At 36.7% G+C, this 15,187-nt stretch overlaps 1 protein-coding gene across 7 annotated transcripts in view; it reads right to left on the reverse strand.

Annotated features, from left to right (window-relative positions):
* Positions 1 to 15,120, reverse strand: part of LOC112559389 (ankyrin repeat and SAM domain-containing protein 1A-like) — a 79,650-nt gene extending 64,530 nt beyond the window's left edge. For 6 of the 7 annotated variants that reach the window (XM_025230601.1, XM_025230600.1, XM_025230599.1 and 3 more), the window contains exons 1-6: positions 14,860 to 15,120; positions 14,105 to 14,191; positions 10,346 to 10,502; positions 8,308 to 8,382; positions 6,275 to 6,496; positions 645 to 720 (exon numbers count right to left, since the gene is read on the reverse strand). In XM_025230601.1, the coding sequence (XP_025086386.1) occupies positions 645 to 720; positions 6,275 to 6,496; positions 8,308 to 8,382; positions 10,346 to 10,502; positions 14,105 to 14,191; positions 14,860 to 14,987 (745 nt within the window). In that variant the 5' untranslated portion in view covers positions 14,988 to 15,120. Of the gene's footprint in view, positions 1 to 644; positions 721 to 6,274; positions 6,497 to 8,307; positions 8,383 to 10,345; positions 10,503 to 12,605; positions 12,740 to 14,104; positions 14,192 to 14,859 lie in introns of those variants that run through there. The other variant, XM_025230605.1, reaches the window with a different exon arrangement.
* Positions 15,121 to 15,187: the final 67 nt, after the last annotated feature.

Here is a 15,187-nt window from a genome sequence, read left to right on the forward strand (position 1 = left end):
AATTTAAAGCTCTTGTTTTGACAGTTTTTAAAAAAAATCATGTGAAATTATTTTAATGAGCATAAGTAAAGCACCATCAAGGAAAATGTCCACACAAAACATAATTCTTAAATTATGTCCATAATATGTCAGATATACTATGTTAAATGCAATCTGTGGTTGAAACCCACCATTTTCTGAACACATCGCCATGGCTATCGGATAATCAGAAAAATTAGTACAATTCTGGTTAGGGTACAATTTTATCACTTACAAATTGAAGAAGATGCAGTTCAGTTTAAAACCCTCCCAAAAAAAGACCAATCAAATCCCCTGCAAACATTACTTGTTAGCCACTCTAATCAACATCACTGCACATTTTAACAAGTAGGAGAAACATTCTCTCTTCTGTTAGATTTTTATCCAGTTGGGTAGTAGAATGAAATGTGCATACACATGCATTATTCTGCCAACTCCTTAAAAAACAGAACCCTCTCTAGGAAACAAGGCAAACAGCTCTGTCTAAAAACCATCACACACACACATTGCTCAGTATATTTCATTAAGGTTATTACATATTTATTGCTGATGCATCTAAAAAATAAATCAATGAATTCAAAACAATTTCTTCTAGATATTTTCTTTTTTTAGCCATTAGCTCATACCTCTATCCAAAAGCAGTTTGATCACATCCAGTTTACAGGATGTGGCTGCTTCATGCAATGCAGTGCCATTATCCGTCTGAAACATGGGTTAGTTAACACTTAACCACATGCTGTGCTACTAGCCATTTACAATGTTAGATGATAAACATTTAACGACATGCACAAACGATTAAATAGTCCTACAAATACAATGCTTTTGGAAAAGAGTCTCAATATGCTCACAAAAAGATGCAGCAAGAAATGATAAAATAATAATTCATTAATGTCAATATTTAACAATCTTGCCTATAAAGATACTTGCAGGCATATGAGAAGTATATGCCACATATGAAAACAGTTGCATTATATACAAAGATAAAGACACTATCCTGCATTGCTGGACTAAGACCCCATTCTGGGTCAGAGGAAAGTCTGGGAGGACTCTACTGCGAAGATCTCATGAAAGGAGATAAAACAGGAAATGGACCCCATCAACCTGTGCTAAGATCAAATCAGCAAGCAAAGGTATTGAGGGTACCCCTGCATGTCTACAATCTAGACAGCAACATCCCTCTGTACTGGCACACCAAGATGTCACTATTGCTGGGAATAAATTGTGCCCCAGGGCTTTCGCAAAACCCTCATCGTCTCCTGCATAAGAATAAAGAGAACACACTTTATTGCTCCAGCTACAGATATATCACCCTTCTCTCCATTGATGACAAGATCCTAGCAAAGAGTCCTTCTTGATAGGTTTATTCATACTACTGCTGCAGACATCCCTACCAGCAAACCAGTATGGCTTCAGGGCTAATTGCAGAGCTGCAAATACAATCAGATCCTGCAGAGAAGTGCAGGAAACAGAGCATAAGGCTCTATGAAGTATTCCTAAACCTGACCAAAGCCTTTAATACAGTGAGCAGAACAGTCTATGGAACATGTTAAGCCCACATGCCCAAAGCTGCAGTCTGTGCAAAGGTGAATACACACAAGAGATGAGCCTTGTATCACTTAAGGACCAACTGATGTTCAAGCAGTCCTTGCAACAGAGCCTAGTCCACAGCCATCAAGCATGCAGACAATCCTTAGTCCTTTGGGGCTTCATAGAGGAAAGCAAAAGAACTGTTAGCATAATCACCTACAACAGTGCTATGTCTGCCAGAAGGTCTGCTGTGTGGATCAGTCTCCTGAGTCATTAGAGAGAACGGAATCAATGAGCTGGGAAATCTCATACCAGCTTTATTTCACTTTGTTTCATACTAATTAGCTTCTGAAATCAAATCAAACTTTATTGTCTGTCCAAGAAAGTTCAAGACAAAATTTTTCTTTTGCTCCCAATCACCACACACATACAAACATAAGTATATAAATCCACACACAACATAACGGGCAGACATACATACCCATACAAGACATTCAACACACAGCCACACCTATATCTTCTCACACACACACACACATGAACCTCCTAAGAAGGATGCCAGGTAATACTGTAGACCTATGAGTCCTGCCTTTTATTTAGGATGGTGATTGCTGTTAGCACAAAGGACCTCTGGTAGGTTATCATTCATGCACATGGCACTTTGCATCACCTGCCCAAGGGCAACAGCTGAAATTTGGGATGGAGAGGGTGCATTTGGTCACAAATTATGTTATATGCCATATTTCTGACTGCTTGAAGGTACAAGTCAGAAAGTGGCAACTGTGACTTTGGTATTTAGACAAAATGCTGTTTAAATGGAATTGTGGTAAAAAGGTAGTCTGGTAAAAAGTTATTATGAAACTAAGAAATTATCCTTGCCTTCTGAAAATTGTTATTATGGACATTTTAACACAGTACAATTAGCCAATTAAAAAAAACTACAATACTTAAAAAACTGCATTAAATCTGCACTGATTTAAAACATTAGGCCCACCAGATTAAAATAATTCCTACACCATGCTGGCTGAACACATGCTCAACCACTGTAAATGCATAATCAGGTCCAGACTGTCAACCAGCATGCACAACTTGACTCTTGTTCTTTTTTTTACATTTGTTTATCCAAAGTTCACACATATTAGTATAAAAATTAACCATACCCATCCACCAAGGCAATCTTGTTGCATGCACTTTGAATATGAGTTTTCCATTTTTCTTTGTGTTCTTTTCTTTTGGCCATTGCCAATTAATTGGACTAAGCAATGTAAGTGTTGTATTATCAACATTTATTAGAAAGAATATATTCTGCAGCAGAACTTTCTCTACCTCCTTAAATGAACATTTACTTCCTTACTAGGCTTTATGTTTATACCATTATAAAAATTACGCATTTACATCACTAAGCCATTAAATATTATCTCTAAGCGTTTACACAGGGAAAACACCCAAAGGTCTTATAAGCTTTGTAGGTACCAAGCTACTTAACAGTCACCTGAATAAAAAAACAAAAAACAAAATAACATCACTCTTGTGATCATAGTCTGCAAACATCCACGACTGAGAACTACTCTTCACAAGCAAATTCAACAATTTCACTAGAAATTACAGAAATAGGAATATGTGATCTCCCAAAGCCAGCAAGTTCCAGAAAATAAACCCAGAAATAAAAGTTTAATTAAGTGTTGTTCAAGCTTATTATAAAGCTTTCATTTAGTGCCAGTAATGAAGGAATCGTTAGCAGCAGTAAAATGTAATTTCCTGTCACTGACAATGTCAATGAACTAAGATGATCCTGTCCTCTAAGGGAACATTAAATCAGAAATGATTTGGGCTTAAAAATAACTTTTTAAAATAAAGAATACACAGAGAAACCAATTAAATATTTTTAAAAAGACACTTTGAGAAAGAGTCCACCAAACCAAAAATAAGAGGAATCGCAGTAAAATAAGCTGAAGACAACAAAAATATTTTTAAAATACTCCCAATCCATTACTTTTTCTTTGCCACAAACCTTTGATGGGCTCCTTTGCAGTTAACCTCTGTAATCAATGCATTCTTCTCTCTTTTTTTTTTTTGCGTCACTCCTGAGGTAATGCAGATTTGTATTTTATATGTCAAGAATACTGCCACTGATCATTATTAATTTTGTGCTTAAAGACTTGATTCTGCAAGTAAGTTAACCATATCAATGCTGTATATAAATCATTTAGGTATCCCAGCTAAGCAAGAAAATATTTAACAGTGCTCTTTTGCATTGAAAAAACCTTTACTGCATTTAGCACGGTCCTGTAAGACAGCTTTTCAAAAGACAAACATTAACACAACACACTGCCTTACTGCAGTTGGTGATGTCTCTAGTTAGCTGTTTTATTTTTCTTAACATTGGTAGTTAATGCTATGAGGGAAGCAAGCCAAAGATAAATGTAAAAGTTGTCACATGACCTTTCTCAGGTTGTTAGGGAGTGAGGTGTTAGAGACCTCACATCATTTGGGACCAGCTTTGCATGAAGGTGATGCCCATCTCGTCTACCAGGCTACCTTACCTTTTCCAACCCTCTCTGGAGTCAGGTACCCTTTTCCCCCAAGCTGAGTTGAGGAGGGGTGGGGGAAGTGAGCTGCACTATACAGGCGTCAAACCAGAGTTGCCTTTCAGTTCATATGCCAGTACTCTAACCTCCTCTGGGAGGGAAGTAAATGTATTTCCAAGCTGAATAATTTTACAAGTTACTTCCCTTGGCTCATGATTGAGTATGTGGCGATTTTTTTTTTTTCAAATTGTAATTCCTTTGTAGCGAAACAAACGAAACATGTCCACAAAGGGCAATGTACCATGTTTTCTGACAGTTTGGTGTGGCAAAGTCATTAGAATTACTAAGCACCTTGTGATTCCCCCTCATTCTGATAATCTGCATTCAATTTATGCCACTTAAGTGGATAAATCACTGTGATGATTTTACATATGCAAATAAGTTTCCACTGCGGCCCCACTACATAAATCCATTTTTTAAAAGCAGTTTCCAGAAAGCTGATATGTGTGAATTTTCTAAAAGAATAATACTTGCTATTGCCATAAGTTAATTTTTACTAGCTTTGATAATAATGGCTTACTGAAATCTTATCTTTCCACACTTCTGCCCGAAACCTTTGCTTCTTATTAGACTCCTGCATTTTATCCCTCCCTCCCACAAAGACATTCACATACGAACAACGGACATTCTCCCTCTAAGCAGTGAAACTCTTTCACATATCACATTCGCAACTCAATTACATTCAAATGCTCTCTGAAAATGTATCTTTTTGCAAAGTACTATCCCTGAACTACTATTCTTAACTCCCTTGTAATACTGTCTGTCACGCTAACTGACATGTAACGATTCCATCTAACACTATTTATATCCCTTCATAACTTCACCCATTGCTTTACTTTCTACTCTTGTACTTCTTCTTTATGTTGTTCAGTGTCCCTATACGTCTCATTGTCCACTGGCTGTTATCTTTTATTTATCATTACTGGTCTGCACAGAGAGTGTGATCTATCAGTTCCCATTATTATTATATAAAATTATATTTTTTAATTTAGTTATTTTGCTAAATATTTTTGGAAAAGTACCAAAATACGGCAAGTTGAAGTAGATATTTATTCTGAAAGGGAGGTGACTGATAGGAGGGAAAAAAATTAAAACAATAGAGATTGCAACAACAGCAAATATCAGCACATCATGGTAATATTTCTCTTCTCATCTAAGGCAGGAACTTTTGAAAAACTGGGCATCATCAATGGATTGGTATTATATTAATGTATTCAGACATTTTGATATGCAACTGAATGTCAGAAAATGAAAGAAGCTGAAAGCCATGCAGTTCCTAAAAATCAAACCAGCTTTTTTTGTGTCCAACACCTCTGAGATTTTCTCCCCCTCAAAAAAGTTCAATTTCCTCAGGTGTACTCACCCATTAGTGGATAGTGTCAGTGCCTACATATATCTACACCAAGTCAAAAGGTTTACAAAAATAAGAAAAGATTACAATTATGCTCTTTTAATCATATTGTACTTGTATACATTGTTTACAAAGAAAAGAAAAATGATTCAACAACAGCAAATCTACTTTCTTTTAACTAGATAATAAGCAAAGGTGAATGATGCAAGCATGAAAAATGTAAAGAACACAGGTTATGGAATAAATAATTACTGTACAACTGCCCACAACAAGAAATAAGATAAGCTTTTGGCATTCTTATAAAGCCTTTAATATCTGAGTGTGAAATACTGGTGATGTGAAATCTTTTAAAATACAAATGATACCACAAATTTATGCTGCAAATGACATTCTGTACACACTATATATATATACACACACACAAAAACACTTTAGAGTAAATTATTTTTTGACTTGTTAGCCAGGTCTGAAATCACATTCTTGTAATTATGTTATGTAGCCTGGTGGTTAGTATGCTTGACTACAAAAGACCTCCAGTTTGTGGCCAACTATACAAGACTCACCCTGGAAATGTATAGGAATAGGCAGCAAAAGGAAAGTGCTGGGCTCTGCAATGCTTGACATAGTGAACCACTTACTTACTGCCCAAGAGCTCATAGGATTCTTCACCTTTATCTTGCAAGCAGTCCTGCATGCTATTACTTTTGCTGCCTTTAGCACTTTTGCACAAAATGCAAAACCAAATACAAGATGAATTAAAGCCTATGTAAACAAAACAAACTGCACTCACCCTAGTATTTACTGGAAATCCTGAGTCCAGCAAAAAACGAACTATTGAAACATGACCATTAAAAGCTGCTTGGTGCAGGGGTGATGGCTGACCAGCTGAATGAGCAAGCAACTCTGGGCGCCCTGTCACAAGTGTGCGAACCACATCAGTTTTGCCATACTGTGCTGCTAGATCCAGAGCCGACCGCTCAGAAAGTGTACGGTAGGTGGGGTCTGCTTTATTCTACCAAACAAACAGGGATTTAAAAAAATATATATAAACATATAAGTTCATCTTATTTGTGAATGTGCATGAGTGTACACAACAAGAAATGCATATCAAAGAAAACAGGCTGAAATCTAATGCTATTTCCAATAACACCCAATTTTTAGATTATAGAGAAAGAAAAGGGGGGAAAAAAAGGACTAAATCTGTGTATTATTCCATTATAAAAATGTATTTACACATACACACTCTTTTCACACAAGACTTTATGCCACTCTGAAGTCACTGTTCTCACTAAACATCTTAAACTCTATTCAAATTGCTGCAATAAATAAAAGGTTTATCCATTATATAAAACAAAACTGGATAAACCTTTTACTTCTTGCATCACTAAATTTGAAGTGGGATTTGAGATTATTGTAATTTTTCTCTCCCTGCCCTGCTTCTTTTTTTATACTTAAACTTCATTGGCGATGATACAGCAGAGATCTACATGAATAGGGTACAGCTCAAAGAGGTAAACAGTTTTAAGTACTTGGGAGCCACCCTCTCCAAAGACGGCAGCTCCATGACAGATCTCCTACAGATCATGATGGCAAGAGCAGCAAAGGACAGAGTGTGGTGCAGCCATAACATCAGGTTTACTATAAAGTATAATCTGTACAAGTCCGTCATAATACAATCCTGCTTCATGAATATAAAACATGAATACTGTTTGCAGAAAGGAGAATCCAGGCATTTGAGAATAAGTGCCTGAGGTGGCTGTTCCAGATCTTGAACAAAGAACATAAAACCAATGACTTTTAATGAAGTAAGATTGCCACACTTATACGACAAAAGGAAGCTCTACTTGCAACTGACAAGCAGCACAAGCTGGTCTAATTTAGCCATGTGACCCGGCATGACACCTTGTTGTAGACTGTTATTCAAGGTGGCTGATGCCAGAGGAAAACCTGGCTTACAAATGTGAAGGAACGGACTGGTCATCCTGTGCAGGATCTGCTATCACCCAAAACAGGTGTTAAGGGAGGAGCCTTGTCAGCAGCTGCATCTATTCATGTGTCTTCCCCCAAAAGCCAGGTACCAGTCATGGGATGAATGATCAATGATCAATTTGTGCATTCCATATCGTCTACTGTAAATAAAACTATTCTCAGGCATATCCATTTTGCAGTTGCCAAAAGCTCAACAAGTTTTATAATTTGTAATCATGGATGTTTATAACGAAATAATTTGCAAGTTCTTTTAATTCTCCTTGCCACGTTTCTCTTCCACTTGTCTTGAATTATTCAAGTCTCATTCTCTATGCCTGCTGCTTGACATATTATACCTCCTCCTGTTTTTAAACCACTAAAACTGTAGGAAAAGAGGTAGGAAAACACCAATTGTAACTGCTTATTGAGCACGATGAGTACTGACACTGATAGCTAGAATGATATCTAAAATTCTTTAGCTCTTGCTAAGCTCTTCATTTGAAAGCTTCTGATAACTGGAACTGACATGAGGAAGCAGATAAAAGAAATTTCGAAACATGCTGTCAATCTTGTTTTGATAACAAAACAGCAGAGTGAGTAAAAAAAAATCTTTTTCACCTTAGGCATTTCAGCTAATTAAGCCATTATATAGAGGATCAAAAACTGCACTTTTGATGTGCATAAACCTGATAAGCATCAAGCTAAAACAATTTCCTAAAAAACATGTATGTAAGAAACACAATGCTGAAGAAGGGCCCTAAGCCCCTAAGCTAAATACAATGACTACCGTCTGAGACAATGAGCATTTACAATAAAGATTAGTCAATGTATACCTTTCTAAGAAAGCAGTCTTACCTTTAACAGAAGAGTAACTACATCCAGGTGACCATGTTGAGCAGCAAAATGAAGTGGCGTTTCCCCCTCAGTTGTCTGAAATAATAATAGCAATAATATGAAGATGTGTATAGCATGAAGCCATACACCAGAGAATGTGCACTGCACTTGATAAGAAAAGACTTTATTTATCAAAGAGGGCAATAAGATGCAGTTCTATACGAAATCACAGCAAAATAGCAATGCTACAACACATTCATATCTGCTCAACCAAATAGACTCTCATACAATCATGGTTCAGGCTTATATGCAGGATGTCCAAAATGTTTCGGCCAATTTTACATTGATAACGGATGTAGATTTTTCTGACATTTGCTGAGATATTACCGAAAAAAATTGGCGCAATCGATGTGGAACTGTGCCAAAAGGTTTGTCGCAGTGTTGCATCACGATTGGTTTCTTGTATCGAACACAACAGACAGCAATTTGAGCCATTCCGTTAGCATTATCATTGTTGCATCCTTCATTCGTATTGATCATTTTTGCATCTTTGGTTCATTCATAGTTATCATTGTGCTCGTAGTTCTCATGCATCATACAATAAAATTCATTGAAAACATACATTCGTTTATCTTATAAAATCGGGCAAAACTTTTTGGACACCCTGTATAATCCACATTCATTTGCACACAGTAGCGTTCAGAATTTGCACACTATATGATGGACAGCCTCAATCTGTTGGTCCTGCATGCAGGTACACAGAATCAGAAACTCTCTCAACAGCCATGCCTGCCATGGCATATAATTGCAGACACTTTCACGAGTGTCTGCTTGGTAGACAGAGTCTCAAGGTCATCATCATCATTATTTTTATTATTTTAGGCAGTCCCAATAGCTTTAGAGCAGGTCTATACAGCAGGTGTAAGCTGCACTTGTCCTTCACCGATAGCTTTTGAGACCAGCATCCATTATGATGTTTGTGTTTTTTTTCTTTTTAGTAAAGCACTTTGAGCCTACCTTTAATGGTGGGGAAAAGCGCTATATAAATAAACATTTTTTTATTATTATTATTAAATTGTTATAAAAACAGATAAACGAGGGGGGGGGGAATGGTGTTTTACGCCGTGTCAGCAACTAAGGCTATATTACGGCAAGCAGCCAGCCCTGTAAACAGATGCCACGTGCAGAGAAAGAACAGCGTGCACGAGATGAGAAATGAACTCAGGACAGCCAACTTTCACTGTATTGGTGACAGGCGCTAACCGTTGCGCCACCAAACCGCTAACAGATAAACGAGAACAGCACACTCTCTATATAGGATCATTAAATAGATGAAGAAATCTTCGGGATACAAAGAAAGACTTAAGCTTCAAGAGAAGGAAGAAACGCTGTTGAGCCTTTTTTTTTTTTATATAATAATGTTGGTATCCCAGCGAAGTCTCCCATCAAAGATGGTGCACAGGTATTTAAATGTATTGACAATATCCACCTTCTTTTCATGGATTGGAAGTTATGGGACTTGGTGGAGAATTCCGTAGTTGTGGAATCAACCAATACCACAATTCATTCACTATAATCCTCAAAAGTAGACTATTATTATTCAATAAAATCTAAGAGGAAACTACTACCATACTTGTCTGGACATGGCAGAGTATAAGTAAAATATCTAAGCAATGCATCACCATCCGCACCAGTGCCACACTATTAAATATATCACCATCTCAAACTCAATAAACAAAAGATAAAATTTATTAGCTTCATCTTTCACTTAAACTTGAGAGGATAAACTTTCAAATGTCTACAAATTTTATGCAACTGCTGAAATTTTCCTTTTCATTTGATTCCTTGACCAAATCTCTAGTACTTCTCCAACACAGATATACATCTGCAAATGCATACACCTCCCACCCACATCCTGTATTGCAAACACATATGCATGCATACACGAATCTTTTGCAGCATTCATTCCTATCACATAAGGTATACCAAGCAAGGTGTTTCTTTCCAGGTGCATTAATTAGTGAATGTCCTAGTGTGAAGAGCAAAAGCCACACTACACCTGTACATTGACAATGGACTTGTCAGGTGAACTGTCCAATAAAAGTTCACAAATAGGGGCATGTCCATTCCAGGCAGCTAGATGAAGAGGTGTACATCCTTTGCTATCTACCTCTACAACGGAGGCTTTCGCTGTCAGCAGTGCCACAACCACATCCCTGAAAAACAACAAGATGATCTGCAGGCATGCAGTTCAGGGCAACTGCTTACTGCAAATAATTTTTATTCGAAGATAGTCTGCATGCTTTGAATAAAAGGTGGTGTCTACAAACTTTTTATTTAGGCTATAATAGTAACACACAAAGATGGGTTATCAGCATGTAAAAGTAGTATGGGCTTCACCTGTGAACTTGTAATGCAGACATGAAAAGCAGAACCCCTCTCCTTAAATGACTGTTCACCTTTCCCCTACCTGATAAATTAGGTACCCAGTGCTGGTGTATGTACAAAAGAGGGTGTCTCCAGCACTGGCCCCATCCCAGATACCACTAAACTTTAATATGTCGATGTTTTCTATATCCAATGCATCAGTGATTAATATGACTGACTAGTTGATTAGGCATGGTTCTGAATATCTGAGTCCCAAGGCAGCCCAAAGAATAAAAAAAACCATTGCAATTTACCCTTCAACCTACTCCTGCACCAAGCAAAGATTTATTAATTAGAAGATATTTTCTTGATCTTTCCGTTAGTCTTACTGGTCAATTCTTGTTTGGGCAGGAGAGGGGGGGTAAGGGAATTGGTGTTTTATGCTGAGTCAGGTACTAAGGCTATATCACAGCAAAGCAGCCAGACCTGTAAACAGATGCCTCATGCAGAAAAAAAACAGCCTGCCTAAGATGAGATCTGAACCCAGGGAAGTCAATCCTCACTGCACTGACAGGTGCTAACCATTGCGCGACTGGACCACCTCTCAATTCTTGTTAACTTTTCTGAGAAGACTGTACGGACTGTAGTTTCACTTCTCAAGGACCAGCTGCCATGCTTAATGGCTTCTTCTGTTACTGTGTGTCTATTGCAATACACCCACAAGCAATGTTTTACAGAATATTTTTGTGAAACTTTTGTGAGAACTTTCTGTTTTGACTGGGTAATAATGACAACTTATTTAAACATATTTCCTTCTCTGTCCATAAGACTTCCACACCACTTTTCTGCTTTTTTTCTTCTTTCAGTTTCCTTATATTACTCCTCTCAATCTCATTTTTTGCTTTTTTCCTGGTTTCTGTGTCATGCTTGTTAGTTTCACTTGCTTCTCTCCCTGAAATCACAGAGGTGAGATTTTTTTCTTCACCCCTGTTGCCACCTTGTTTTTCCATCACAGTCACAGATTGGAATGGTGTCATTTCTGTTTTAAATGGGATAGATTTCTCCCCTTCAGTAGTTTTCAGCTTCTCATAATTTTTCACACAATGTGATAGTCAGTTATCAGTCTTCTGGGAGTAACTGAAGACGATTATCAGCAAGCTCCAACTTAAAGGCCAAACTTTCTTAGGGCGAGAAAGAACAATTCAACGTTATTCGATGGTGCCAGGTACCCCAGCAGTGACTAACTGTTCCATCTGATCTCACAAGTACCTTTACTGTTTCCTTCAGAGGCTGAAAGTTCAGTCTTTAACTGTGTAACTGCTATAACTAGTGTAACATTCATCTTATTAGTTAAGCATCGCCTTTTGATCTTGAATTATTTTATACAGTGCTCCATCTGCTGTTCACAATGATTTTATAACAGCTTATACTACTGACAAATGTATAAAAGTGATTTGGTGTGCTTATGTGTGTGTACATCCAAGCAAATATGCAAAATACATGTCCATATGAATCTTCACATTCCTAAACAGGCTGATGCTACCTGTGATGAAAGTAGCGTACTTATAATAATTATTTAAACTTATTAAATGGAAATTGTAGCAACAACTACTCCATTATGAAAAGTACAAAGAATGACAAGTAAATTGTACAAGACAAGTCACTTAAAGACTTGTCATATATCAGAATACTAGAAATGACAATCATCAGTCAGTCAAAAGAAGTAATTATAATATTTTGCTTTTTATTTTATGAAATAGTTGCATTATTCTATTTACACCATACTACTCTCAGAAAATTGCTTTTACAAATGATCATTCATCTGGTGCACCAAGCAACTACTTCCAATTAAGCACATTACTTTTTTCCTCCCTCTCCCCCTCTCAACATGTTTAACATGATATGTTTATATCAGAACATTAACATGATAAGCATATTTATATCAGAAATACCATGAAATACAAGTCACGGCAGTCCACACCCTACAGCCTGTGTGAAGGAACCAAAGTGTGAGCCAGTCTATGTGAATACTTGACATACAAGAAGCAGCACAGATGAGAACAAAGGACATCCTTCTGACAAAATTCTAAGCATACTTGGCCATGTTTCGCATGCAGGAAATGATGGTGACAAAACCTGCTATTTATCTAGAAACTAAAAGCAATCTTCAAAAGCAGCCCTTCTGAAGGACATACAATTTATTCTGAAACTTCAAACTTTGAATGGTTATTTACTCTGAAATTTATGATTATACACGATAATTACTGACAGTGAAGCAAGAAGCGCACCTTGACTATTTTCTCCTGAAATCTGCACCACATCTTTGTGTTCTGGTAATGGTATGGATTATACAAAACATAAGCCCAAGAATATGTGATCTTTTCCTTTATGAAATACTAAAGTTTACATCAAAAATCTTCAGTAAGAAATCACTCAATGATATACAAAAATCTAACAAATTGCTAGGTTGATTACACATTATAAAAATGCATTAAAAAATGTACAGACATCAAGAGACCTAGTGAAGACTTTAAAGTTTACCTCTGGTCACATGTTTATTATGTTTCCCCATGCTATGCATATGTTAGCATTAGTGAATCTGCATTGGATTCTTAATAAGCTATAAAGTAAAATGTAAAAAGTTTTTTTTTTAACTTTGCATCATGATCCTTCTTCGTACCTTATATTTTCCTAGGAAATAGCCTTAAAAAGTAAGATCACTGCTCCTACAGACCCAACAAACATTATCACATTTGCTGTTACTAAGATATTTCTACCCTTGAAATGTTCAAAGGTTTAAAGGTCTGCATGCTATTTACAGTGATTTATGATTCAAAGCAACAGAACTAGTTACCATTATATGTATGCAGATTGCAGAGAAGGAAGTTATGAACTCAATGAGCATGCTAAATAAGTACATGAACATTACACAAGCTCACTGTCTGACTCACATACATAGGATTTTAAGCTATTTTTAACCCATATATATATACCTATATATGCAGTATTCCTTCTAATGGTTTCTTTATAACAAACACCTAAGAATAATTATGTTAAACAAATTAATATTAATTTCTCTACATCTGTAATTTTTAACTATAGTGACAAGCAAAAGTCAAACACAATTTTTTATGATTAGGCAATTTTCTATCCAGCACAAACATGAAGTGAAAGACTTTTATGCTACTGGATCTGAAAAGCTAAAGTAGAGAATAAACTGCAATTACTTTCTGGTACTAGACATAATCTCATGAACCTGTTGCACTGATCATTTTACAGCACTATCACAAGAAACATTCCTTGACAAAAATGTATGAAAAAGAGGAGGCAGTTTTGATGCGATGAAATGCAACGAAATACTAGTAAACATTATCAATTTATGTCCACACAAAAGGTCTAAAATTTCTCAACTGAATTATTTCATGAGATTTGAATGGTAAAGTTTGCTTACATATGACCATTCAAGGCTGCTAAGTGTAATGGTGTCTCTCCATTGTTGTCTGTACAGTTGACATTTACATGTTTTAAAGCCAACAAGCTGAAATGAAATGCAACAAACTGTTATAAACATTCATGCACAACCCATAACATACTATTATTACAGACATATAACTCTTAAAACTTTTTCCTTATTGTGTGGGTATTTTATATTATACAAAAGTAAGTGCATATCAACCTACTGCATCATTGGTCTCAAATAGCCATCCATGAGTAGCAGGTAACATTAGTTTTACATGTATATGGGGCCAGGTGCTAGAACTAACATTAAATATCCGAAACCAATTGGTAAATTATGCTTACTGTTTCTACTATTTCCAGTAAGCTTTAATAACCTGTATTACAAAACGTCTCTTTTTTTAACATAGCATGCTTGGAAATTCGATCCTATTTATGTATCGTTTATAAATAATATTACCAAAATACTTAATCAAAACCTGTCTTATCGATGCTCAACAAATTAAACTGCTTGGTTCTAGATTATTCTCATTCTTTAATAATTACTAGCAACCACCATTCAAATCCATGCAGACGACAAATTCAACAAAAATGCACTTATGATTTAACACAATCTATGCAACAGCGTTTTAGAGTATCTAACTGCGTGCGTCGGAGGGTCAGATAAAGTTGTTGTAAGACAGTGGGCAATGTGTGATTCAGTCAACTTATCTCGTCTGTTATTCAAGTACAAAATGTTTCGTAAAGCACCTCCTCAAACTGCCTGTGAGTCCTCCACTGCTGGTCGAGGCTCGAGGAGACTTTCCTGACAGAATGGTTCTGACGGCTTGGAGGTTGCCCGTCCTTGCGGCCTCTAAAAGTTCTTGATCTTTACCCATGTTTATGATCAAGAATCCACTGAGAAGTTACATACACTTATTTGCGTGCCGTATCGGTACATGATACAGGCCTCTAGCGCACGAAAATGTCAACTTCCTCTTCTCGAGACGCCAGCGCCATCTATTCATGGGAAGTACACAAGTCCACAGGTACGTTAGAAGTGCTTCTACCATTGGGCAAATATTTGATGAAGCTGCCA

The sequence above is a fragment of the Pomacea canaliculata genome, linkage group LG3 (genome assembly GCF_003073045.1).
Source record: "Pomacea canaliculata isolate SZHN2017 linkage group LG3, ASM307304v1, whole genome shotgun sequence".
Taxonomy (NCBI): Eukaryota; Metazoa; Mollusca; class Gastropoda; order Architaenioglossa; family Ampullariidae; genus Pomacea; species Pomacea canaliculata.